General features: G+C 37.4%; 1 protein-coding gene across 4 annotated transcripts in view; it reads left to right on the forward strand.

The window, feature by feature from the left end:
• Nucleotides 1-26,205, forward strand: part of PARD3B (par-3 family cell polarity regulator beta) — a 393,522-nt gene that overhangs the window by 225,907 nt on the left and 141,410 nt on the right. For 3 of the 4 annotated variants that reach the window (XM_014249455.2, XM_014249453.2, XM_014249456.2), the window contains one exon: nucleotides 2,097-2,141. The exons of the other annotated variant lie outside the window; for it this stretch is intronic. In XM_014249455.2, the coding sequence (XP_014104930.2) occupies nucleotides 2,097-2,141 (45 nt within the window). The remainder of the gene's footprint in view (nucleotides 1-2,096; nucleotides 2,142-26,205) is intronic. 4 annotated transcript variants of the gene reach the window in all.

Raw genomic sequence — 26,205 nt, forward strand, 5'->3', positions numbered from 1 at the left:
TCTGTTCAGTCTAATGAAAGATGACCATCCTAGAAGGCTCTGCCTAAGCATAATAACCCATGAAATGAAAACTGCCCTGTGGAGGTGCACACGTATTTTGCTCAAACTTTGATATAGAACTTTAATATTTGCATTTCCCAGATTTTGTGCCTGTGTGTGCTTAAACTCATAATGCTAACCTTGTATTTTGGTAAGATTATTTTTCATTTTTTAATAATTTTATTCCTCCTTTTTTCCCTCCAGTATTAAAATCTAATTTTTGTGTGTGAAGCTGGTGTGAAAGTATGATTAAGTTAAATGGAATTTATCCCTTTTAATAATGTAAAACTTAGTTTCAGGCAAACCAAGTCATCAGCATAGCTTTTAAAAAATACTGTCAACCTTGGGTTTTGTCTTTTTTTTAAAGTTCCTATGTACTGTAGTATTACCTGCTTTAAGTAATTATCATACATTATACTGGTTGCCACTAGTGACTGCTATAATTAAGGCTGTGAATCAGTTTCCATTATAATCCCTTGTTTTCACACAATCATAACTTGTCAAAACACTAACCTTTAGGACCAAAGTTTTCCACAGTTGTTTTGCTTAGAGAGAAATCTGGGGGGAGGGAGCAGGAAAAGGAATTTGAACTATCCTTATAGTAAATCCTTGTCCAGTCATTTTGCATTATAGGATCAACTCCTGCATAGCAAGGAGTTCTATAGTTATAATTTCCAGGGATTAAAAAACATTGAAAGATCATGGAGTGCAGAATTTCCTTGAATTTTGGTTGCACTTCTAATTTTGACTAGTCTTATTGTCATTTGCTTTACATAATGCTGCAAACAGAATTAGTCTTCCTTTATTAGTACCTATGTCCCATAAAAACCCTACACTATGTCAATTTGCTGATAATCAGGTGACAATTAGATCACAGAAGTAGAGAAGAGATCCAGTGGTCACTTGTGGATTCATGACTACTATGAATCCCAGTCCTGAATTTGATGTTGATTTTTGAGGGTAAAAGCTTCCCTAAATGTGGAGAGGCAATATAAGAAAATATTTAGTGTGATTATTTTCCCAGTAGTAACTCCTAAATGTCAGTAACTATGGTACTGCTGTCTCCTAGGTATAGCAGGTTCTGGTATCATGTCAGATAACCCTCTGTGTAAACTTTTTATAGTGACCACTATAAAGCTTGTTTAAGTTTGCATTTATGGAATTTTTGGTATGATTTAACAAATTATTTTATCATATAAAAAGATTATGTTTTAAGGCAAGTTATAAGGGAGTGCTTGGGCAGACAGAGTTGAAGGATAAGATTTCAACCCTAACATTCATTTCCTGTTCTTGTTTTATCATCCCTAACATTACATTTACCACTGTTTCTTTGCATAGAATTAATTTTAAGGAACAGTGATTAGTTCTTCCCCTCAGCCCTCCAGGAGAGTATTTTAATTAGTTTCTTGAGATATAGGATGATAAACTGAATTTACTGAACAGAACTTCCAACACCTCTTACATTCAAAATTTGCTTCTCCACTACTGTCTGCAAATTGTTGCTACTGCAAACATCTTTCTTATAAGATGTGAAATACTACAAAGTTACAAATTTATAGACAAAATATAACAGAAAAAAATGCATAAGCCATTAAAAAGATCAGGGTTTGGGAGACCTTATTATCTCCAGAGGTCCCATGAGTCAGTGAGATGTCTTGCAGATGGGAAGGTTTCCACATCTGGATTCTTTTTACAATTGAAGTCTTTGATCTGAAATTGTTACAACTCTCCTATGCCCTGTGATTTGTCTGGCAAGATGAGTTATTTACAAGTGCAATTGCTCTTCTGACAACTCACTTTTGAGTGTGTAAGTTCTGAGGTCCTGATCTGTAACCCAAAAGGACTGCTGGTAGTCCTTTTATTGGTTTCAGAGGGCTTTGATTCAGATATGTGGACTTTGAAGCACCCCATGTGGATTAGGTAAAGAAAGGCTTTTTTTTAGATTATTATAATTTAAAGACTCAGGATGCTGTGTCTGAAATAATTTGACAGTGTTTCAAAGGCTTGTGAATTTAAATAAGTTTCTGATCTTTGTGTCTTTTCTTTTATTTCTCCAGTGGCAGATGAAAGCAAAGTTGGTTTGTTGGCCGGACACAAATCGGGTAAGCTGTCCTATTTTGGAGAAAAAGTCAGCAACTTGAAAGTAGAATGGGCAGTAAATGAAATCAGCTTCCAGAAACTGTGGTGATGAAGACACTTGCAAATTGAGGCATAACTTTGTAAGCACTGAGTCCAAGTTGAACAATGATTAATCAGGGGTTGCTCTTAGCCAGGCAGTGTATGTAGCCAAATCATTCTCAGGAAGAGCTATAACTTTATTTTTCAGTACAGGTGTTGTAAATTGAAGAAAATGCACTTTCAAATAAGTGGAAGTGCACTCTTATGGAGTATAGAGACTTAAACAATACACAGTTGGAGAAATACAAGTATTTCTTTGCTTTTTCTTCTTGCTCTGAGTTGCACTTCCATTACCAGGAATGTTGAAGACAACACTAAAAAGTTTTACAGAGTAAAAAAAAAATGTTACAGCTTTTCCTTTTGTTGTACTTGTGAAGGAGCAATAATTTTCAGGCAATTGTAATAAAAAACACAAAAAACATGCTGCAGTAACTGTACCTGCTTACTAAATAAGTTCTACCAACCGTGCCATGGCATTGTACAGCTTGCAGCTGTTGCATTAAAAAAAAAACTTCCAAGGCAATGTCACATAAGACTGTAATTTTTCATGAGCTGTGGGTAAGCTGACATGAGAAACCTTAAACTTCCTAGAAAACTTTAGTTATTCAGCAGTGTCTTCTGATGTTAGAAAATCCTGAAGGTTCAGCCTGCCCCTTTGTAGCACATTGTACGTTGCCCTTTCCCACTCCATGATAGGTCTAAGCTGAATTCATGTAAAAGAAGGTCAGCTATGAGATTCCTGATTGTTTATGGTGTTCTTTCACTGTACAACTGGTTGTCCTTTAGTTCTCTGGTGTGGATTTTCCTTATCTGAAGACCTTTTCCTGAACTTAGTAGACAAATTCTTTTAAGATTTTTTTGGCATCTTTCCTAAGCCTGTGAAGTTCCTGGATTCTCTCTCTGAATCAGGGAATAGTTCATATGTCTTGTAATATTATCACTCCTGGGAAGAAAAAAAATCTTTCAACTTTCTCTTTCGGGAATGTGAAATCTTCAAAGAAACAATCTTGTCAACTTGAAGAAGCTGAGGGTGTTGTCCTTGGGCTTTTCCCTGTTCAAAAAATTACTACAAACATTGCAATATCATGCAGTTTACCAGAGATCAATGGGATTCACTGCTATCAAAGAATATGGGAGGGGTAAGATTATAACTCTTTGGCAATCAATTGTTTTAGATACATTAAGCTTTGTAATATAATTTTTAGTAGCATTTGATCTTTTTTCTGCACACTTCTGCAGATTCTTGAAAACTGACTTTGAAAAGTTTTCTGTTTGAAGATACCTACAAATTTTATATGAACATGTGGACCTGTGTTTATTGAACTTTGACTTGTTTGCTTTACTTTTTCCTCACGGTTCTCTTACATATACCTAAGATCTTTCAGATCACCCAAGGAATAGATACAAAGGTTCCTCAAGGCGTTTCTTTCTTTTCCCTTTAAGAATAAAAGAATCTAGCTAACTTCTGAGACAGTTGGTGTGTAAATTATTTTTATTGGTCCTATCCACATTAAATACTGTTCAAATACCATTGAAAAACATTTCTCCTGCTCTCTATGTTCCATTTCCTAACGTTTCCTAAAGAGAAATCAAGCTGCTATTTTGGTTTCCACATTTTTCCATTCAAATATTTAATTTAAAGGTCTGTTCAAGAACATGGTGTTCTTTTTCTCTGGTTCCTTTTTACTCTATGCTTTCTGGAGTTGTATGTTATATGTGCAATTGTCTGGCATTCAGTCCTACTACAGAACTTCTGTTTTAAACATCATTTATTGTGCTGTCTTCATGTAGGTACCTTAAGAATGTTAAAAGGGAGACATTGCAACTTCTTGTGCTGCGAGCAAAACATAGTTATTTTCTCATTACAAAATGAAGAGTTTCCATCCTATTCTAGACTTCAGGAAACTAAACGTATTTCTACACAGAATTAATTATCACCTACTAACAATCAATGCAATTATCCTATCTCTCCTTCAACATGACTTGTTCTATAAAATGCACAGCTGAGTAATTCTCTCCAGGGAAATATCCTTTCTATTTCTTCTGGGGCAGAGGCTCTTCAAGCATTTAGTCTCAGCTTTTGGAACAGCTACTTTATCCCTCACATACTACATGTTACTGAGCAGCAGCAGCAGGAGCTAGAGGCATGCATTAATTTCCAAAAGCGTTATCACAATTCTCCGTAAGACTGAGGCATTAGAAAGATCTGTAGCTCTAGCCCGTCTGTCTCTTTGTATGCTGCACCCACAGACAGTAGTTCTGTTCCCCTCACCCTCCTTAAAAAGTAGATTTGATTTTTAGAAGTATGTCTGAACATATCCTGAGCTTGTAAGGATGTTCTATGGAAAGATGGCTGGAGCTTTGTTCCAAACACATATATGACCCTCACAGAAATCCACCTGTGAATTCTGGTTGTCATACCTGGCCTGTATTTCATCCTGCTGGATGGAAGACCCCTGCCATGGTTACAGGTGTTCTTAGTGTTGAAAATATTTTCCACAGTGCCATCAGAAAAAGCACTGGAGTTCTGTACTGATGCAGCCTTCTGGTTCTTTTCTGGGAAAAAAAACAGATTTCAGAGTGTATGAGTGTGTTTGTGTGTGTGTGTGTGTAAGACAACTTCTCTGAGTCCTGTAAGAAGAATTTGTCCTCTCTAACCTTTCTGCCTTCCCGTGTGCTCAGCAATGGCATGCCAATACAAATGATGAGAATGAGAAGCAGACAGAAGTGGTGTCTCTGTTGTAAAGCAGAGAAGATCATTGAAAATTCACAAAGATGAAAAATCAGCAGCTTTAGCTTAGTTTTTCATAAACTCCTACCTTTTTGTAAAAGCAGTTCTAGGATAGTTAAGAGAATATCCCTTATAAAGGGCAAGGCTTGCATATCAAATATAACCTGATTTATATCAAATACTGAAATTGAGTACCGAATTTTTTGCAGCTATTTTAATTATTTTCTAGAATTCTTTTTTTGTGTTCTGATTTACTGCTCAGACCACTTTTTAATATGTATTGACTGTCGGCTGAGGTCTCTGCTGACACAGCTCTTTCAGATGATGCAGTGCTGGAGAAAAGCTGATGAGTCTTTCTTTATGAGCGCTGACATATTAATTAGCAAAATGGTCAAAAAAGCTTTCCTATTTTTATTTTAATGTCACTAGACCATGCTTTTGGCTGGGGTTGTGTTTCAAGACAGTCTTGAGACAAGATGAGTAAGATCTTATTTTCTTGCCGGCTGCTATGTGAGGAACATGTGACTGGGCTATGGCTTAGTACCAGCAAGGCTGAGTGATAGGGGGTGGTTCTGTTACCCAGCTGAATTTGAATTAATGCTGTGTGGTTAAACCACAACATATGGCAAGAGATAGGGTTAGGACTTTAGTAGGAAAAGGCCCATTGGAAGTTGGAAGGATGCTTCTGGTCAAGCTCTGCCCCTTACTGCTAATTTTGCTGCCAGTGCAGTTCCCATGTGGCTGTTCAGCCTGTAGGTAAGGGTTTGTGTTCTGGGAAAGAAGGCCTGGAGAGGCAGCTGTGCAGCTAAATCCTGCAAGGGCAGGCTGTCCTGGAGCCTCAGTGCCATCACAGCTGCACTGCTTCATGTGTGGGTGACTGAGTTGTGCTTAAACTGCAGTTCAGATGGAAAGTGGAGGTAGTTTGGAATAGGTTAGAAATTTAGGTTAAAGGTCTTGGTGTATTTCTGCATCCTTTAATGCCAAGATGTATTCTGCATTAAGACATTTTACTGAGGTGTTGTTAAAGCTAAGCGTGAGCTATTGGAACACCAGGAAAATCCAGTGGTTTATGCATAGTTTTGTAGCACAAGAAGCTTCTTTTTAATCAAGGAATCTAGGGGGGGTTGATAGTGGATTTAGGAAAGACTACAGAAAGCTTAGTGCATGCTGCTGGGCTTGTTTGAGGCTGGTGCCATTGTAATAAGTTTGATTTGCCAGTAACACAATTATGTTGAAGAGGTGGATAGGGAAGTGCTGTTCTCCTCTCCTTATGCCAGGCTTTATAATTTTATTAAATGAGCCTTCTTGCTGCTCTAGATGTCATAAAAGCTCAGATTTTCAAAGGGAGCATTGGGTTTAGTACTGAGTTCATAAGGATTTATATAGTAACTAGGTCCACAGTAGAAAAGACTCATGTAAATGGCTGAGCTACCTGACATAGGCAATAAAGTGCCTATCCAAACAAGGGCCTTATTACTAACTGAAAGCATATATCGTATGGAATCTGACCCTTCCCTCTGCATTTCTGAGAGGAGAAAAGAAGGTTGATTTTAGTTCATTTTATTTCTCTTTGAGAATAGGAGTATAATACTTGGCTGCTTCAGTCATTCTTGTAAGCGTGCAGAGGACCTGTCTACTTCCCAGTCTGCGGTATACCTCAGCAATACCAGTGTAGCCTGACCTATGTGTCTGGGCTTGGATACTGGATGTAAGCAAACTGTGGTGTCACTGGAAACTGTGCAGTGTGATTTTTCCCTTCATTCAGCCCATGTGATGCTTGGTGCCATTTCAGTGCAGCTGGCACAAAAACAAACACAAATACCTTTCTACGATGCTTCAGTTCACTCTATTACCCACAACTTGTGCCTCTGTAAGCTTTGAATCATTAAGCTGTGGGTTATGTTTGATGTTTTATTGTGGGGAATATTTCTGCAAGATTTTTTACTCTTTCCCTGTTACATTCACTTGGGCATCTCTCCCTGGATTATTATATTCTTGTGGTAGTGTTGTTGTTCCTGTTATTATCAACATTATCATCATCATCAACTTTGATTATGATTCTCCAAGTAAAGTGTTGCTTTGAACTTACAGCTCCAAATAAATTCTTGTCTGAGAATGTGTATCAGTTCATGCAGCTGAGAAGCAAAAAATAAGATTCCTTTTTTCCTTCTGGTCACTTGGGGAGTGAATGTTTTCTCCTTTATTTACGTCTGGCAAAGTATAAACTCAAGGATGTTACATTGAGTCTATTATATTGTTGGGGTTTAAAACAATTTCTAGTCTAAAACTTAAAATGCTCAGCTTTTGTTGAATCCTTGGCTGCTGTGGTTTTTTTGGTGTTGTTTTTTTTTCCTTCAAACACAGCTTGTCTAGTGAACATAGATGAATACATTAATTTACCTAATACTCTGTGCAAATATGGCATTGCTACCCTTTTAAAAGGGCTTTATTTTTTAACATGTATAATAGTGTTATATATTATGTTATATGTTGTTTTAACTATCTTCATTGCTTAGAGCTGGGAGGGAATGGGGCAGCTTGATTAGCATAGCTAGTTGCACAAAAATGATACATATTTGTGCATGAGAAGTTTGCTTGGGCACTGACTCAGGAAAAGGAAGGCTGGACACTTACAGTTCTGTGATTCAAACCATTATTCTAAATGAACAGAACTTACTAACTTACTGTACTGTTGAATTCTAGTGAAAAGCAGTCTGTAAGTCAAAATCTCTTCTGAATGTCAGGCTGGGGGTCTTTACAGTCCCCCATGCCTGCCAGGTCTATGTGGCTGATAAACAGCTCTCAGATAATGTAGTTAGATCATTCTCCTCTGTGGTAGGAAACAAGCACTCATTTTTACTCTTGAGAAGAATCATTTTATACTCCCAGTAACTCACCAGCTGTAACTATTCCTTTGACAGCTTTTTTTACTTTTTTTTAGTTTTTTTAAAGACTTTATTAGCTGTGTGATGATGATTTGTTGTGACCCCTTTTTTGTTAGGTCCTGAGAAAATCGTCTGTAGATAAAAATCCCTCACTTGAGGGTGATGTTTGATGCTGTGATGTTGATCTAAAAGCTTGCTGCTGCTGAATAAAGCAGTCTTGGGCACCATGCCTCCTATTGCAGCTGCCTGGTTTCCATTTCTTCTTTATTCCAGTCCCACAGCTTAGCTGGTGAGATGGTTAAGAGAGTTAAACCAGCCAAAAATTAAAACAAGAAAGACAAAAATGAATAGTGCTGAGATGATCTCCTTGAACCACTCATTTGAGAGACAAGCTTGCATGCCAGTAGAAGGAAAGATCAGCACGTGGATAGATGTGAGAACTGCAAGGCAGCTGTCTACTAAATCAGCATATCTACAATGTCAAATTATATCCTTATTAAATTCAAATGCCAAACTTGTATTTTTTTATTTTTTTTTTAATTTTTATTTTTTTAACACTGTTTCACTTACCATGGATAAAACCACTTTCTCAGTGGCAGGACCAGGGAATAAAAAGTAGCAGTAAACCTCTGCAAACTTAACAAGAGCATCCCTGCTGTCTAATCCTTAGAATGTAAGAATCTTTTCTGAAATCACTTATTCACTTTGATTTTATGAATGCTTTGTGTTCTGTGACTCTAAGTGTGCTTTGTATTAAGATATGACAAAGCAGTGCCCATTGATCTTTCTTTGAATTACAGTTATTAAATTGAATAGATCTGATCTGGTGAGAACAATAACGAGCTTGCAGGAGAAACCTGTTTCTCTCCATGTTCTTGTGTGGGATTTAGGATCTAGAGCAAAACTGAATTTAGACCAACAGCAGTGCAGATGCAAATTCAAAAGCCTGTAATTGAGTTTTTATAAAATAGCATGTTGACTGAATATTTTCCTGTTATCCCATGATAGCCTTGTATTCATAAAGGCCAAGCCACGTGTTTCTGCCCCCCTTCTCTCTATGCCAGGATAATTATTCCTATAATTCCATGATGAGCTCTTATGGGAAGCTAACCTAGCGGAGAAATAATTCTACAAAAAAGAATGGTTTAGTCAAGGGAGAAAAAAAAAAAATGTTCAGGAGAAGAGAAGGAAGAGAAGAATGATTTTGTAACTGACATTTTTGATCCTGGGATCAGCCTAAGCTGAAGAAGTTGACTGGGGTGGAGGGGGTAGGCAGAAACATCTGAGGGAGAAGGTGCAGATGAAAGAAGATTTGCAGATCTTCAGAGATGTCTTTGTGCTGAAAGAAGGGAAGTGGGGGAGCAAGTTTGCGTCTCTTTTATTGTCCTGAGGACTAAACTGAAAGTGAGTTTCTGAGAGCTTTGCTTAATGGCCAGTGAAAGTTGGTATTGTGTAGTTTTGACTGTGTGATTTTACTTGCTATTGGTGTACTATGACTGGTTTTGTTTGAGCTGCTGTGCTCTGGGTCTGGTCCTGTCCTAAGGAGTAGGAGAAGATTGAGCAGTCCTTGAAAGCAGCTGGGTCTAATGAGCAGGGAGAAGCTTTCGTAAGGGCCGAGTGGAGTGAGCAGGCAGCTCGGACAGAAAGAAGAATTTTCCTTAAGAACCACAGGGACTAGGTTCCCTACCCTACGCAGGGTTTCTTTCAGTCCAGCTGATCACAGAAGGCTGCTGAACTAGAGAGTAAATGACCCTGTAAAAGCCTAAGTTAAGCAAAAGCATCTATTTAATTCCGTCTCACCAAGAAAATGATCGTTTTCTGTACTATGAAAGGGTAGTAAACCAACTCTGCCTTCAACAGCAAAACCCCTTCCATGTTCTCACTTTAAGAGCAAAAGTGCACGTACATCTACCAAGGAAGTCTTAAACAGCTTGGACTTCTCTGTGAAGGAAGCTTGTGCCCTGAATGGGGACCAAGGTAAGATACTTCCATGTGAGAACCATGAATTAAAACTTAAAAATTCCTGCAGGTAGGAGCTTTAGAGACTTCTCCTGTGAATGCATAGCTAGGGACTGCCTGCTAAAGCTGTGATATGAGTTTATTAGAGCAAGATGCCAAAGAGAGATTCTGTGTGTGAGGAATGCCTTATTTTTAATGTGGATAAACTTCAAGTGCATAACAGAAAGGACAGCCTTTTGCCAGAGGAGAAGGCCTGATCTGGCAGATATCCAAATGATGGTCTTCTAAAATAAACAATAGTGGTGAAAGATTTGCTTATTTTCAATCACAGCTCAGTAATAGGGGAATTATGTATTACTCAGTATGAATCGTTTGCATCCAGGGATTGCAAATAAACAGCCTTTTTTCCTTGGGGAATATTCTTCGCTCTAGGAGCAGAGAAAAGGATAGGAACTTTGTTTAGTGTGACTTGGGAAATTTCAAGCTCAGCAGTTCCCCAGTGTTACAACTCCATTATGACACAGAAGTGAAAAAAGTGATTAGGAAGAAATATCAGACACACAGGTATTTTTTCCAGCCATGCATTAATACTAATACTACTTTTTTTTTTTTTTAGGGTTTTTTCTATTTTTTTTCTTCTTCTTTTTTTTTTTTTTTTTTTTTTTTTGTTTTGTTTTTTTTTTTGTTCCTTTGATTTCCTGACGTGATTCTGGGCATATTGTTGTATTGACTGAGGCTTAGAGGTGGGTTTTGATGTTCACATTCCATAGTTGCCACTTCTCCCCTAGGTCAGTATTGCCGACTATTGCTCTGTGCAGAATTCAACGAAGCAGATCTAAAGACCATTAAAATCCCCAGAATGTTGAAGTAGTATAAAATGAAATGAAGTGTAGACTTTTAACAGTTGTGATGAATGCATCCACTCAACAGAAGAACTGCTGGTATTTGAAGTAAGCGTGTCTGCCTGTGGTAAGTCCATTGTGTGCTGGCCTGCAGTGGGCTGGAGGAGCTGTGCCTGCAGATCTCTGGCTGTTGTGCACTGAAATCCCCTCTCTAGGAGCCAGTGTGGTGCTGGCAGGAGTTACCAGCTGTGGGCTGTTTGGGACATGCATTCTCTTCCTGAGACCTGGCAACACTTTCCACTGTGACTGTCTGTGCTGAGCCTGCCACATTTCTTGTCTTTGCTGAAAGTTTCTGCTATGAGTTGGAGCTTCCTGCTGCCTTGTGTTCCAGGTTGTTTCTGACTCATACGAGCGTAGGACAGCTTGTAAATATGGTGGATGTATCTAGAGGAGGAGTGCTGGAATAAAGCTATCCCTGAAAGAAAAAGCAGTATAACTGTGTTAGTGCAGAATTTCACACAGGGTAATAGATACTGCAGTTCTACAGAAGTGGTTGTTAGGACTTGACATCTTGGTATCTCAGGATTCTGGAATATCACATGCAGAAAGAATTGTTACTGAATTTTAAGTGTCTGGAGATGGCAGAAACCCAAGAAAACTGGCATTAGGCCTAAGCAAAGGTTAAGCAACAGTATATTTGAAATTTGAAGAATGTAAATAAATCAGTGCTTTTTATTAAAACTGAAGATTCAAAGGAAGGCACAGCAGCCAGCAAAGCAAGTTTAATGTTTAAAATCATAGGGGCCTCTTGGTGTGTGTTGGTCTTTAGAGAGCTTCTCTGGTGATGGTGCCTGAGCAGATGGCTCATGAAAGTGCCTACATGACTGATAGTAAGCTGGTTTCCATCATGGAACTCCTTCCTTGGCCCTAAGAAGAAAGCTGAGAAAAACAAGTGAATCCATCGTGTCTCCTGCCTTTTTAGGGCTCTGTAAGGCTCTTCAGTCATCAGTCCTTTAGCTGTTGACAGCCAGACTGCATCCATTTCAGAAAGCAAAACAAATTCCCTCAGTCTGTGTCTTCTGTAATTGAGGAGAAAGTGATGATGTGATTCTAACACCCCTGCATAACATTTACCACCCTCTGCAGCTAGAGCTGCAGTCACAGCCTTCCTGTCAGTCTTTTCTCTGACTATTGGTTTCATGTTCCTTCAAGCAATACCTGTGTTTTTTTCAAGATTTGTGGTGAATGATATGCAGATATTCAGAAAAGCCCTTCAGAGTATTAGGTGCTGAAAACTGGCTGTGATCAGTGTTGGCAGCTACTGTGATTCTTTCAGTTGCTTGTTGCGACCAAAGAGACCAGCAGCCATTGCTGAATGCCTCATTTTATTAATCCTTTCCCTCCAGGAGCTGTTTTTTTGCTGGGCATAATATTCAGTGCTGGCAGTGGGTATCCTGAAGTCACTGATGCCAAGGAGTTAATGAATTTGGAAAACTTCCCAGATAATACATCTGGCCCTCTAACTTACATTTTGGAGCATGAAGTATGAGATGTAGAAAGAAGAGCACTGAACTAAATGAGCTCCTGCCTGAAGAGAGGAAGGGTACACTTTTCTTATTTTAAATCAGTTGACTGAAAGTTAAAACTTGCATAGTCCCCAAGAAGATCTAACTGTTGTGGGTTTGTTTGGGATTTTGGTTTTGTGGTTAATTTGCTTGTTTATGGTTTTTTTAAAAATTGTTATACTGTGTATTTGCCAGTTGCATTATCTTCTGAGACTCGAGTATAGATAGGGAAGTGTTTTTAACTCTCCACTTTGAATGATTCTTGGCCTTCATTTTTTTATTTTGAAATCACATCATGTTGCCATGTCAATAAAAAGGATTTTGAAGGTAATTGATATTTCTAGTCCAGCTCACTTCTGGAGTAGTACCTTGTACAATGTTTGCTTCCTTTAACATTTGAAATAAGCCTTTATTATATAAAATGGGTTGCTGGTCTATTTATTAATACACATTTTTGTGTAATAAAAGCTGTGCAGTGCAATATGCTTCAGAAATTAACTTTGAAGAAAAGAATTACACTGCTATTTGTACATCTCATAAAACAACATTATTTTTAGTGGGTCTTTCAATACAGCAATGCTACTTAGCACTTACCTACAGAGCACTCCAAAAGTACCAAGAATATCATCCCTAATTAAGTGTCCTACTAAGCCTAAGAGCAGGAGAGTTTTTCTGTGGATAGCAGTGACAGCCCAAATGGAAACCATTTTGTAGAAAAGTAGAAGGCACTTCCTTGAGGTACCATTGACTGTCAGCAGGTACTTTCCCTTTACCTCAGGCAATGGCACCATGCTGCCCTTTCAAAAGCTATCTCCTCTTGTGTTCACCCATTTTTCTGCCTGATGTCTTAATAGATAAAATTTTTCATTTGTTTTTATTTAGTCTTGCATGGGGTGATGTAGTTTCTGATGGTTCTGATTTGGCCTACAGATAATAAAGATAATCATTAGTACCTTAACTCTATGAATGCATAGAAGGTCCCTCTTGACATGAGATCAAAGTTACATATGTTTGCTTGGGGTTTTATAAAGAAATTAAAATGCCAGTTCCTCCCCTCCACACCTCCTTCCCCGAAGCAGAGTGACATCTATGCTGAGGCTGATCTATAACTGATTCCTGCCCTTTTTGACTGTTCACCTTTGGTTGTGAAAACTCGTTCCTTAATCCTTCCCCAAACTGGTTCTCTTATCTAAAAGCAGCTTTTGTGGGCTGAATGTCCATCTGTGAGGAGAGCACATCTGTGACCTGCAGGGTTCACCTGCAGGGTCTCAAGGACCAGGGGAGCATGCAGGGCATAATCAAGTCTCAGGAACTGTTGCTGCAGAGCATTTTTCAGTAGACCTTCTCCTGTTCTAGAGCTGCTCAGTTCACAGACTGAAGGGAATAGGAAGGAGCCATTAATCCAGTGTGAATCATGGCCTCAGGGAAAAGCAGAGAATTCCATGGAGATAGTCAGAATCTAGCTCTACAGTTTGCCCAATTTCAAAATGCTGGTTTCCTTAGAGTCAAAATGGGAGCAAGAAACTGACTCTGCTGCACTGGCAGCTTAAATAGGGATTGTGGCCTTTCTAGTGCCACAGTGGGGTCAGGACCTGGCAAACAGGGAAGAACAGAAGTAGAACTCAGCACTAGAAATTTGCATCTATTACTGAAAGGCAATTGCACTTACAGAGATTGCAAATAAAAATCTCTGTTACCTTTCTATGGCACTTTTCAATGTTTCTGTTCAGGGGGACCAGACCAGAGGATCTGGCATTGATTTGTCTGGGTCTTCCATGTAATTACAATTTTTGTTGCTATCTGCAGTTGGCAAAAATCCCTGTGTTCAAAAAAGGAGTTGTATTTTTGGTTGCCAGTTGTAATGCTGCTGTTGACAAACAGAGATTTTATAAAAGAAAAATTCAATATAGTGTAGTTAATCAGATGCCTCTTTTTTTATTGCTTTATAATCTTCTCAGATGCCTAATTCTGAAAGCAAAATGACAAAATTGTTTGATCGAAGCTTCTGGAGTTTAATTCCTTTTTAAAAAATAGCACAGTAGTTTAATTTTAAAGGTAAATTTTTTTACCAAAAAAATGAACATTACATGAAAGACTAAATTTTGTCAGTAGTTGCATGGAATAACTCACTGCTTATGACTGAAATGTCCATCACAAAATAGCTGCAAAGAATAATTCTCAGTCTGAATTTAGACTAAAAGAGCAAACACATTAAAGAAAAAACATACAGGAGAAAACGATTTCTTGCAGTCATTCTTTTTCTGCCATTCTGTAGGAAATATGGATAATTCATTAAGTCTCAGAGAAAAAAACCCTTTGCTCTCCTTTACTCAGGTTCGGTTTCCTATTTTCTTTTTGTGTACAGAGTATGGGTGTAGTGTGCAGTAGTCACTATGTTATCACCTGTTAAGTGTCATGCGTGACACATCCCATTACTGATTCTGTGAAACTGGAACCGTTTGAAGTAAAACTTTCCATTCAAGTGTCAATTGAAGCGTGGGCTTTATTTGCTTTTTTTTTGACAGAGATTGTTCTTTTACTGTCTCTTAAAATAACTCTGATATTTGTTTTTGTTTAGGAGAGGAAAAGGTAGGAATATGTAGCTAGAGGCTGGGAAGATAGGAAGCTGCTAGAAGAGTTGGAGGGGTGCTAGAAAAGGGTGCTGGGAATAGGGGGAAATGGGAGATTGGGTGTGTCAGAGAAGGTGCAGTGTGGGAAAGGGACTGAGAGAGAAGGGGAGACCAGCTTGTGTTGATCTAGGATAGTGGGGAAGAAAAAGCTGGCAACCAGCTGTGCAGTAATGAAACTGGTTTTTTAAGTACAAACAAAACCAGCCAAACAACAAAACCCCTCAAAAACAAAACAACAACAAAAAAAGTGACAACCAGTAAACCCTCACCAACACCCCACATGTAGAAAAATTTCTATAAAAACTCTTTTTAATTAGAAGAATATAAGTTTGAAGGTTTGGGAAGTTGAATCTTCATCTTCCTGTTTCAGTTCCTTGTCACTGAGGCAGTTTGTGCGTGTTTGTCTTAAAATGACGTCATTAGTGTTTATTGAAAAACCCTTGCTACTAAGGCTTAGAGAAAGGCATGAAGGCTGTTTACTGATGTCAGGTATCCAAGTCTGTGCTCAGTACAGAGGGGGGAGGGGAATTGCTCTACATGTGGAAGAAAATACTAGACCTTTCCTGAAAGAGAGAAACTGGAGTTTTGTAAATAAAATTGTCATGATATATTTGGGAGCTAAAATGAAAGTCTATTAGAATGTGCACACAGAGAGAGAGAGGAATTGGACACCTCTGTTATAGCATTTTTCAAGCCTAAGCACTTTACTTTGCAGTTTTAATAGTACTCTTTTAAAGTCATTTTTTGTATATAATTTCAATACATAGTCTGTTGCTTTAACTACTTTCATTAAAATTTTATGAGCCTTTTCAGAAAATCAGATGGGAAAATGCAAATAAATTATGCATTTTATTTAGTATGTAGTAGATACAGTATTACTGTATGTATAAACAAATAAAAAAGTTTATTAATATAACAAACACTATGCTGAAAGATTCTGCTGTAGTCCATAAACCACATAGGCTATAAAGAATCACTTTGAGTTTAAGCAGCTAGTGCTGGACCAAACTTCTGGATTTGGAACAATACAGAGTGATAGTATAAAAAGATGAATTATCTTAACTATAAAAGGGGGATGGGGGTGTCATGAATTATGAGGCACAAGATTGAAACTAAAAACCTTAAAACATTCATTTTCTGAGAGCAAGTACTTAATATTTTATAAAATCCCACAGACTCCCTGCTTGCTTAGTTTTGCTTTTTCTACCCTTCTTGCCCTCCTGGCAGAGCTCACCAGTAATCTTTTAAAATTAATTCTGACCTGAGCAGTCGCCAGTGCTATGTGTCAGTGATTAGCTTACCTGTCTTTTTACTGCTCCTTCACCCTGTGAGATGCCAAAGCAACAGAGAAAGTATATTGTAGTAGTGAATGTTACCAGTGTTAAGAGATGTGGGTATATACCTGATTTGTTCAAGCCAAAGTCATGTGTTCATTTAACCTCTGTTTGATGAGAAAACCCCAGCATTGTAGGAGAAAACTTCCTAGCACCACTTGTGCAGATCAACACAACCTTGTTCTCATGGTGTTTTGGGGGTTTTTTTAGGTAAGTTTTGGGGAAGTTCTGACGTTCTTCTGTGTGTGTTGTACTTCATATCAACTCTAGATAGAGAATCTTCTCACCTAGAGTAAAAAATGGTAAAATGATCAAAATGTAGAGCAAACTCTTCCCTTGTTTGAGCAGTTTCTCACCTCACAGGTAGCCTTGTTCATTTCGGTGTTCCTCAGACCTCAGTGGCAACACATGTCTGCAGTGATAGCTCCTTTCAGACCTGTATGACTGGGCATTAAAACTCCACCTCTTCCCTTCTATCTTTGATCTTGTTACAGCAAATACTTCATGATTCAAATTGAAAGAAGGAAAATTAGACATTTTAAGGAAGTTTTTATAGCTAAAGAAGCAGAAACAATAATTCTTCTCCAAGTTTAATGATAAGTGACGTTTACAGCACGTGGAGAGTCTTCACTTGCACTGTAATTTGCATTAGCAGAACAGAGTGCTTGGTTTAGTAGTGATTTTTAGAAAAGGGAAGCCAGGAATAACTCCTGTAGTAAATAGCAACTATTAACAATGAGAAGGAAAACAATACTAGAATGACTAATACTGAAATATACTTTTGCAATTAGAGCTTTCATGTGTTTGTAACCTTTGGTGAGGAATTGTTCTTAAACTTCAAACAGAATTTCTTAGTACCTTCACATAAATCAATTGCCTTGTAGTTTTCAGTTAAGCAACTTAATTGCTTAATCAGACGAAGACCCTAGTGATTAAAATTTAACAGTCACGTGGTATCAGGCAATATCAATATTAGTTCTTATTTGGGGTAGCTGGTTTAGATCAAACTGAATGAAATAGAAGGCATGTTTGCAATATGCTTTAGCGTGCAGGAATGTCATCTTAGTCTTCTCTAGAGTTAAGAGTACAGACACTGAAGGGTGACATAGCAATACAACTGCATTAAAGCTGCCACAAAACACCAACTCCAAATCAGAGAGCTTCTGTGCTAGAACAGCTTTGAGGTTTGTTTGGTTTCTTATTATCTATGTTGAAAAAAATTAACCCGTTCTGAGAAGAGCATCTATGCAAAAAGGGACCATTCTCTCAGAGCTGACTTGAAATACAGAAATAGCAAAAACAGTTTAAGAGAACATAGTGAAATTCTGTGCTGAGATCTATAGTCTTGCCACTCAAAAGTGAGCCAGTAATATGGGTAGTATTGATCAGAAATTATCAGAGGTACTAAATATTAGTTCTTTTGAGTTGGTATAAGACCAGGTGCAGTGGGATTTTGGCTCATGGTTCTGTGTTTTCATAAGTCAGGCAATGAGGAATTGATAGAAGCAGGAAGCAGCAGCATCATTTTTGGTGGTGGTGGTGGGGATGACGTTGTTCTGGACACCTTTCGTCTGTAACAGATCCCAGGAAGTTAACAGTCACACTGGATCAGACAAAAAGTCCTCTTTCTGATAGTATCAATAGGTAATGCCTATTGAGAAATACAGAGATATGACAAGTTAGTCTTACTTTCCTCCAGAAGCACTCCTTGCCTTCGGATATTCAGGGACTTAAAGACCAAAGACAAGAATAGCTTCTTTTTAGCTGATAATCTTCAACAGATCTTGTTTCTCTTGAGTTTTCTTACTTCCCTTTTAGCATATGTAAACTCTTAGTATCCACAACAACAGAAAAAAAATATTCACATAATGTGTATCAGGGTTGTTGCTGTGAAGATAAATTATAACTGATTACCCGTTTCTTTCTTTTACTCTTTCAGCAAGATCTGAACCCAAGCAGTAGCTTTCAGCTCCTTCCTGAGGGACTGCTTTTTTGCAGGGGGGCCAATTAAGCATATGGTAGAACAGCCATTACATTTTTTTATTCTAATAACATTAGCCTCAGTGTTTCAAAATCTGATTTTAACTTTTTGCTCTGAAGTAGATTCCATAGTACGTTTCACTATCCAATGTGAGGGTTGACATGCTGTGGAGCTGTAGAAGCAGCTCTGAAATAGAGGCTGTCCCAACAGCTGTGATTAACCATGTGCTAATATGCATGAAGTTTTAAGAATTGTGTTAATACTTTAGTGATCGATTGCCATAAGTCTGTATTCAGCCACAGTATGGCTTGTTGTGCATTATCTTTTTGAGGATATGGAATGGCATGCATTATACAGATTAACCAGTTTTCTCTCTGAATGTGGAGAATATACTGGCTCACAGTGAAAGACTAAAGAAGGTGAAAATATTTGATGAAAAATAGGATACAGGGCAGAATACAGATGCAAATGTTCATTCTTGATACACAAGACAAAATTAGCATAATCATATGGATGATAATAGCTTTTTACGTACAGGACTCAATGACTATGAGAGTGCTTTTCCTACTCACTTGGTCAATTTGAAAAAGTTAACTGCAGCGTTAGCCACCGTAAAAAAGGCAAAATAGAATGTTCTGATATTGCTAGAGAAATCTGGCAGAGCTGCTTAATTTCTGTGACATTGTTCAAAATGTTTGTTCTTAATGTTTATGAGACTGACTTATTGTAGTTGGAGCAAAAGCTTATGATCTCAAGATTATAACTGATATTTGTTATTTAGTTTTAAAAAGCTACTGGACTAATAACATAAGCAGTGGATTCTAACTTTTAGATGGTGATAGCATGAGCAGAGAAGTGATGTGTTTGCAAAAAATGAAGTTTTATAGCTTTATGTTGTATGACTCTATGCAGCCAAATATATTAGCCCTCATTTGCAAGTAAACTGTGTCTGTAGACAATATCTGTGTTTTAGGGACAAAGAGATATCAATGTGCTATCTTTCTAGTATTAAAAAAGGAAAATATAAAATTCAAAATGAGATTACTATAGAAAGGAAGATATTGTTGCAAATGATTCTGGGTAATAAATGGCAATATGTCATCTGCAATATCATATTAGAATTTGAAAACCTTTCACCAGCTAAATATCAAATTAGCCTAACAGAAAAAGGTTAATAAAAATATCAGCTTTTTCTATTTATTTGTTCTGTATATCTGACAGCATTTATGTCCTGGTTGGGTGATGATCAAAAGTGACTCCTGCTTGGCACATTAATATCATTACTTTGACTCCATGAAGGTGCTCTGACTAGAGGTCAGGCCCTGCTAAAGTAAACTGTCAGGCTCAGAGAAAACTAAAGCTGTGATTAAGGATTTGCAGATTCCTATTTTAGGAGTTAGCATTATCTGATGGATTCCATCAGTCTTGACCAAAGACCCAGTAAAACATCAGCAAAGGAAGAAACCATTACTTACTATAAGGAAAAGAACAAGTCAAAGCACATTGCTTGGAAAGTGTGGTTTGTTTGGATTTTTTTAATATGTTAATACTTCTTAATTTTTTAATGCTGTATACCTAGAAAAAGAACACAGTAAAAATTTACTGCAATGTGGATAAATGTCTTCCAAATTATTTTAACTTTTTTTTTTTTTTTTTTAAACCGGACTGTACTCACCAGATGGACACACAAGATAAAAAATAACCCAGGGGGAAATACTGCAACAAACTATTCTTGTGAACTACAGTTGGCAGAGATGCTCTTGCCTCAGAATGCACACATGATGATGTGTTTAAAGCATGAAGTAATGTTTCAAAACTGCTGATAATCTACGATGATGCATCTTTGTGCTCTTTATACTTCTGAAGCTATTAACTTCTTTCCAGGCATTTGATTTCTTGAACTAAGTGAAAACAGCACTTTCAGTGAGTGAACAGGTTCCCCTTGAAAGGTACATGAACCCAGTTGTTTCTTCTTACTCTTTTAGCAAGTCCAGGGTGTAGTTGAGGATGGCTTTCTGGATTGTTAAAAGAACAAAAAGCTTTTTTTAATCTACAGCTCACTACTTTGAATCCATACAGGCTGAACTTACTAACATCTGACGCTCATGCTGTAACTTGTTTAAAATGAGTTATTGTTGCCAGCCTCTCTGTGGGCAGTAATGCCAAAATGTGGCACTTGCAGAGTACAGTGATCAAAAGACAGATACAGCTGGTATAAGATGGCAGACAGTGGAAAAGTGTTCATTTAATCCAGCTGAGGATTTGGTCACGAGGCTTGAATCAGACTGAAAATTGACCTACCTGTCCTACATCTGGAGTCCCTTGAGCATGTCTAGGCATCGATCTTGGATTAAGGCCTTTGAAAATTGCAGTTACTGTCAACTGTTCCACACAAAGACTACAGTTCAGTGTTAATTCAGGATATTTCACTGTACTGATGTATTTTGATTGCATTGCTGTCTATTTGAAAAACCTGCCTGTTTCTGTAGAAAAGTTGCCTTTGTAATACCAGATTTTGAAATTTCATCCAAAGATCCAACCACCAAACAGCTGAAGTAGATGAAACTGGGCACTGAGTTTTGCACCTGATCCATGGCACTGTATCAGTCTTCTGACAGAGTTGATCAAGCATCTGATTCTTCAAGGACTGGATCATCCCGAGCTACCCATAGCTAGACTCTGGTTTGTTCTTCAAGAACGTATGGGATCACTGAACAGAATGATGTGTTTTCTGCTAATATTAGCTTAGAGGAAATTTTTATTTTTCTAAGACATGCTGTCTTGGATATGTCTGTATTAAAATGTCATTTGACTGTGCTTAACCAAACTGTCCTGGCTGCAGTATCACTGTGGCTGCTGCTTACCATCCTGAAGTAATTTAGAACTTTTGATCATAATTTAGGATAGGAAGTTGAGTAATTTCTCCAGAAATGTCCACATTGGTTTATAAAGGACATAACCAAGAAGAATTGGAAAGACCCTTTCTTCTGTTTTGACACCACATTTCTGCAGTCTGGTGCCATGTTGTATGTGTGTGCATTTACTACTCTCCATTTATTGGGCTAGTGAAAGAGAACAGAGGAATGACATTTATACACAGGTGAGACAAATGGGTAAGAAAAGTTTATATTGATTTGCTGTTTAAATCATATTCTAAGTTGTTCCATGCAGCAATTCTATTAGCTTTTCTAATTTGCTATTTAAACATGTTGTACCAATGCAGAACTGAATATTGAAAGGTCCTTAATACATAACTTGGTAATTAATAGCATACTATCTTGAGAATACTGAAAGTTGCAGCAGGAAAAACTAAGCTTAGAGATATGGGAAAGTTCCCTTTTCCCTGGGGGATATTACAGGCTAGGTGCACATTTGTTAAGCATCTAAGATTGTAACATTTTCAAAATACACAGATTTATGAAATGGTCTTTATTTAGGATATCTTTTATCCTTTCCAGCGGGTTGTTTTTTAATGCAGCCTTTCCATTAAAATGACACATGATGACATAACTAGCAAGGGGGATGCAAACTTCTTACAGATGCTGAAACATATAGTGTAATGCTGTAAATTGTACAGACTAGGCCTTAAAATTAACCATTATAGCTAAAGTAGTATTTTGCTGGGTTTGAGGGGTTTTTTTAGCAAGTATGGGAGTGTAATAATGTAATCCAGTTGTGTCTGTTAAAACTCAAAAGACAGCCAGATGTTACTGGGTGTGAGTCCGTGCCTGCACACTACAGAACAGTTTAGCAAAATCCTTTGCTTGGGCTCTTTAGAGGAAGACTCCCTTGCCATTAGGGCCATGAATTGGTCTTGTTTTTCCTAAGGATTCAGTTCTATAGAAGAAAGCCTTAAAAATACGAATTTACCCAGATCCAGCTAATGGTAGAAGAATGTGAAATGTAGATGTGAAAATCAAGCTTTCCTTTCCTAAAAGTTGCAGTGAAGGATCTGGTTCACAGTGTACTTGCATGCAAAGCTTTAAGGGTTTCCTTTCAGTATATTTTGAGTTATTGGTGAATAGAGGGGGGAAAATTATTACCCAAATGGAAGAATTTTTCCCACTTTAATTAGTGGCAAGAGGGAGCTGTATTCTTTGAGGCTTTTTGTTTTTCTAAAAACAATCTTCATCTCCGCAATGAAAGCAAGTGAAGAAGTTTCAGTACAGAGGACAGTTTGAGGGGGAAAAAAAGCAAAAAGTTGAAGCATGTAAAATGAAGCTTGGTTAAAGTCCCTGTATCACTACAACTATGGATTCAGCTTTGAGGAATCCGTAATAAAATAGTGCTATCAACTTTATAAGCATTCAAATGATCTTAAAAATCTCAGTAGGAAATAAGAAGGAACCTTTGCTGAGGACTTTTCCTGAAAACCTTCATAATCCTTTCAGATTCTGCAGGGATTTTGAGTCTCAGCAGTGTCAGATAACTCTTTATCTTATTTAATAGTAGGTTTGACAAAATTCTGCATATTCCCATTTAAGAGCTGGATTTTTGAAATGAACTTTTAAAAACTGTTTCAAGACAAACACTATTTTCATAAACAAAGCAATTCCAAAAATATGCGTGACTTTGTGAATGGCCTTTGTGTTTCTGTTTTAATAGAGATAGATTGATTACAGGTGTATGTCTACCTCCTTTATAGGTTATCTGCTTGCAACTTCAAGCAAAACCATTAATTTCTTAAACTGAAACGTAACCTATGTACTTTCCTTTGAAATACAAATAGATCAACAGAAGAAAATAGATTTTCATAAATTCTCCTGGAAGTCAATCTATAAACCAAATGAAATGTAGATATGGATTGAAAGATGCAAGTTCACTGCTTCTTTTAGTCTGCTTTATTTTAAAGTGCTGTAAGGAACAAATTGTTTTGCATTCCTATGCTAATAGGACACACTAATCACTGGAAAAGGTGATTCTGGTTTTGTTCAGGGTTTATGAATTAAAGGTTATTACTGGAAATGGCTCATTTACTCTGTATGGGTCTGAGACAGAAAGTCTGAGTCCTCTGAAGCTTTTGTAAATACACATTGCAGAATCTTCCCAGACTGAGATGTTTGCCTGTTTGTAGCTGGCTAATCCAGAAGTGGTTCCCTGATAAGGTTAATGCCCAGTTAATTGCTCCTAGCCTTGACACACAGTTTAATTGCTATTTGGCCAACATATGCTTGTTGCTTGCTCTGTGTAGAATTCTAGCGGATGTAGTGATGCGAACTACAGGCTGGTGGAGGGCAAACAAAATAAATACAGTATTTTATGTTCTTTTAATTTAGGGCCAAGTGGATTTGGATGAAGTGTTTATTTAGTTTGCTGGCTGCTTCAGATGCTGTGGCATATTGATTCCTTTTATTACTAGCAGCCATTTAACCTGACCTCTCTCAGATCCAGTATTTTAAAAGCCATAAATTTTAACTTTACTTATGAGCAAGGACTGAAATGCTGTGAAAGCCTTTTTATTAGCAGAGCTTTGCCTTATTCCATGTTCATGTGTCACCCATGGCAACAATATTTAGTGCATCTTAAATTAGAGCGGCTGTTGGGCAGCTTGGTGGTGGTGGGGTTAGCAATAAAAAGAGCTCATAAATATCTCAAGCATGTAGGATTCACTGATCAAAGTGTGGGCAGGTGTACAAAAGCAATGCCATGATTAGCAAAAGGTATTCTTTTCCTGATTATTTTGTTAAAAATCTCTCTTAATGTTCACAGATAAGGAAGATTTTTTTTTTTTAATTGCAAGTTAAATTGCTGATATTGAAATGTATTTTCCTTTGCTGCCTTGGCTTTTTTTTTTTTACAATAATCATCTTCCTTTTTTCATTAGCCTAAATTAATTGCCAAACAACACTTAAAGCAATCTTAACATGCAGCTTATGTAAGTATTTATAAAAATGTGCCCAGGCCAAAAATTAATGCATACCACTCTTTGAATTATAAGCAATATGATTGTTTCAAATTTCTTTCTGCATTCACATGTAAAGAACTCAAAAAAGTTTTAAATTAGTGACGTAAACACAAAGCTTAATATGAACTTCTTGAATCCTTCTAATTTGTTACTTCTGATTTAAATTAGTAATGTTTAAAAATATTATTTCAGGCTTGATGATTAAGACTGAGTAATAATTCAGCAGCTTATTTCAAAGTAGGCCTAAGACTTAACAAAATAGACCATAACCATGATTTTAATGTAAGTTTTGGTTTGCTTTCTGCTGTTCTGGTACTGAAGAAGTTTCCTCATCTGTCCCACAGATCAAAGGTAACACTCTAGATGTTAACCTCATACCATCAGAAGTGACTTTGTTTAAATATTAGTGCAGGGACTCTTTACTTCATGTTAAACTTTGGCCTGGGAACAAAAATGTTGGTTTAGTTTGAGAAGCATCATTTATATCAATTAGTCTCAGAAAGTGTCACATTTCCCAGTCTTTTAAAGCTGGATTTAAATGTTTGACCTTTTCAGAGGGCGGGTGTGGAAGTAGAAATAAAGCAATCACAGGGTACTGGAATTTTTTTGCTACTACTCAGTTCCAGACTGATCAATTTACAAGGTCCCACTAGGGAATCCTGTTTTCTAAAAACTGGACTTTTTCCTGTCTGCATTGCTTCTCCTATTGCAATTTTCCTCTAGCAGGTTGTAACAGCTATATCTAAAGTCAGTTTATACATAAATATCCTTGAGGAGAAAGCTCCTGCTTCGTACAAGATAAGTAGCTTGATTTATATTGGGACCTGTTTGAAGGGCAAGTGCTCCAGTTTGCACCAGCTAGAGGGAGGACACTAATCTGCTAGAGAAAGAGGGATTCAGATATCTAGGAAAACTGCACTGGATGCAAGGCTATACTGTGAAATGGAAGGTTATGGGAGAGGGTAGACTTCTGTAACCAGATTAAGAAAAATAATTATTTCAGCAGATAAGATCACAGGGTTTCTATGCAAAGACAGACTTGGCTGCATTTTGTCTGGCATTCAGCACTAACCTGGGAAGTGCATATGCCCCTTCACTGAGGCTTTCGCTTGAACCTCTGCCTTTGCTTCTAATTCTTAGCTTTAATATTGTTGCACTGGAAAACTTGTTAGCATTTTTGAGATGTTAAATGCCTTACATATTCATTTTGAAATGTTTCATTGCAGCGTTATTGTTGTTGGTTAGTGATAGCACTGTAGAGAACAGCAACACCAGCATAGGTTTCTAAGATGACAATAGTGCATTTTCACTTCTTGCCTAATGGCTACCTTATTCCAAGCATTTCCTTTTCAGCTGGCTAGGGCTCAGCATACCTTCTGGGCCCCAAATTGTGATCTGTCATTATTCATAGCTGAAACTGCGGTTTGTGCAAATGTGGGCTAAATTGCAATCATTACATGTAGTAAAATAGATTGAAATATCTTTAAATCTGGAGATGTAGCTGTCTCTTACAATCAGAGAACATGTTAAATTCTCCTATGCTTTGATTTCTCTTTATTAGATTATGTTTTTCTGTCAGTTGCAGGGTTGTTCTGTGTTCAGTATTTCTGATAATTATTTGGAATGCTTAGATTGAGTTATTAAATGAGCAAAACTATATATCTTGTCTTTAATATGTAAGTGCAAGATAGTGATTCTTCTCTTGCTTTTCATCAAGCCCTTAATCTTTTCAATGTCACCTGTATAAATCAGTGTTGAAGAAAAAGCTACTGTGTGATCTGAGACTTTTCTACAGAACTCTTATATTAAAGCTCTTCATTTAAAAATCACAAGCTAAAAGATGTAATGACTTTCAGATTCCTCCTTCCTAAATAATTCTCGCATTGAATTGGTGGGTGATTGAAGGACTAGCTGAATATAAAAATATTAGTGAGAGGAAAAAATCCTTTGTAATTGTGCATACTATGAATCCTACCAGAATAAATGAAATTACATTAAACAAGTGGTTAAGAAAGAATGGAATGTGAAGTACTTTAAGTTGCCATATGATGTTGCAGTCTTGCTGGTCCTTTAGGTTGGGGTAGGCCTGGGTTAAGCTGAACATCATGAATGTTACTCAAGGTGTGTGTCCAGAGGAGAGCAGGCACTGAGCTGTA

The sequence above is a fragment of the Pseudopodoces humilis genome, chromosome 8 (assembly GCF_049639895.1).
Source record: "Pseudopodoces humilis isolate 2021_Gansu_Grassland_sample_001 chromosome 8, ASM4963989v1, whole genome shotgun sequence".
In the NCBI taxonomy this organism is placed as follows: Eukaryota; Metazoa; Chordata; class Aves; order Passeriformes; family Paridae; genus Pseudopodoces; species Pseudopodoces humilis.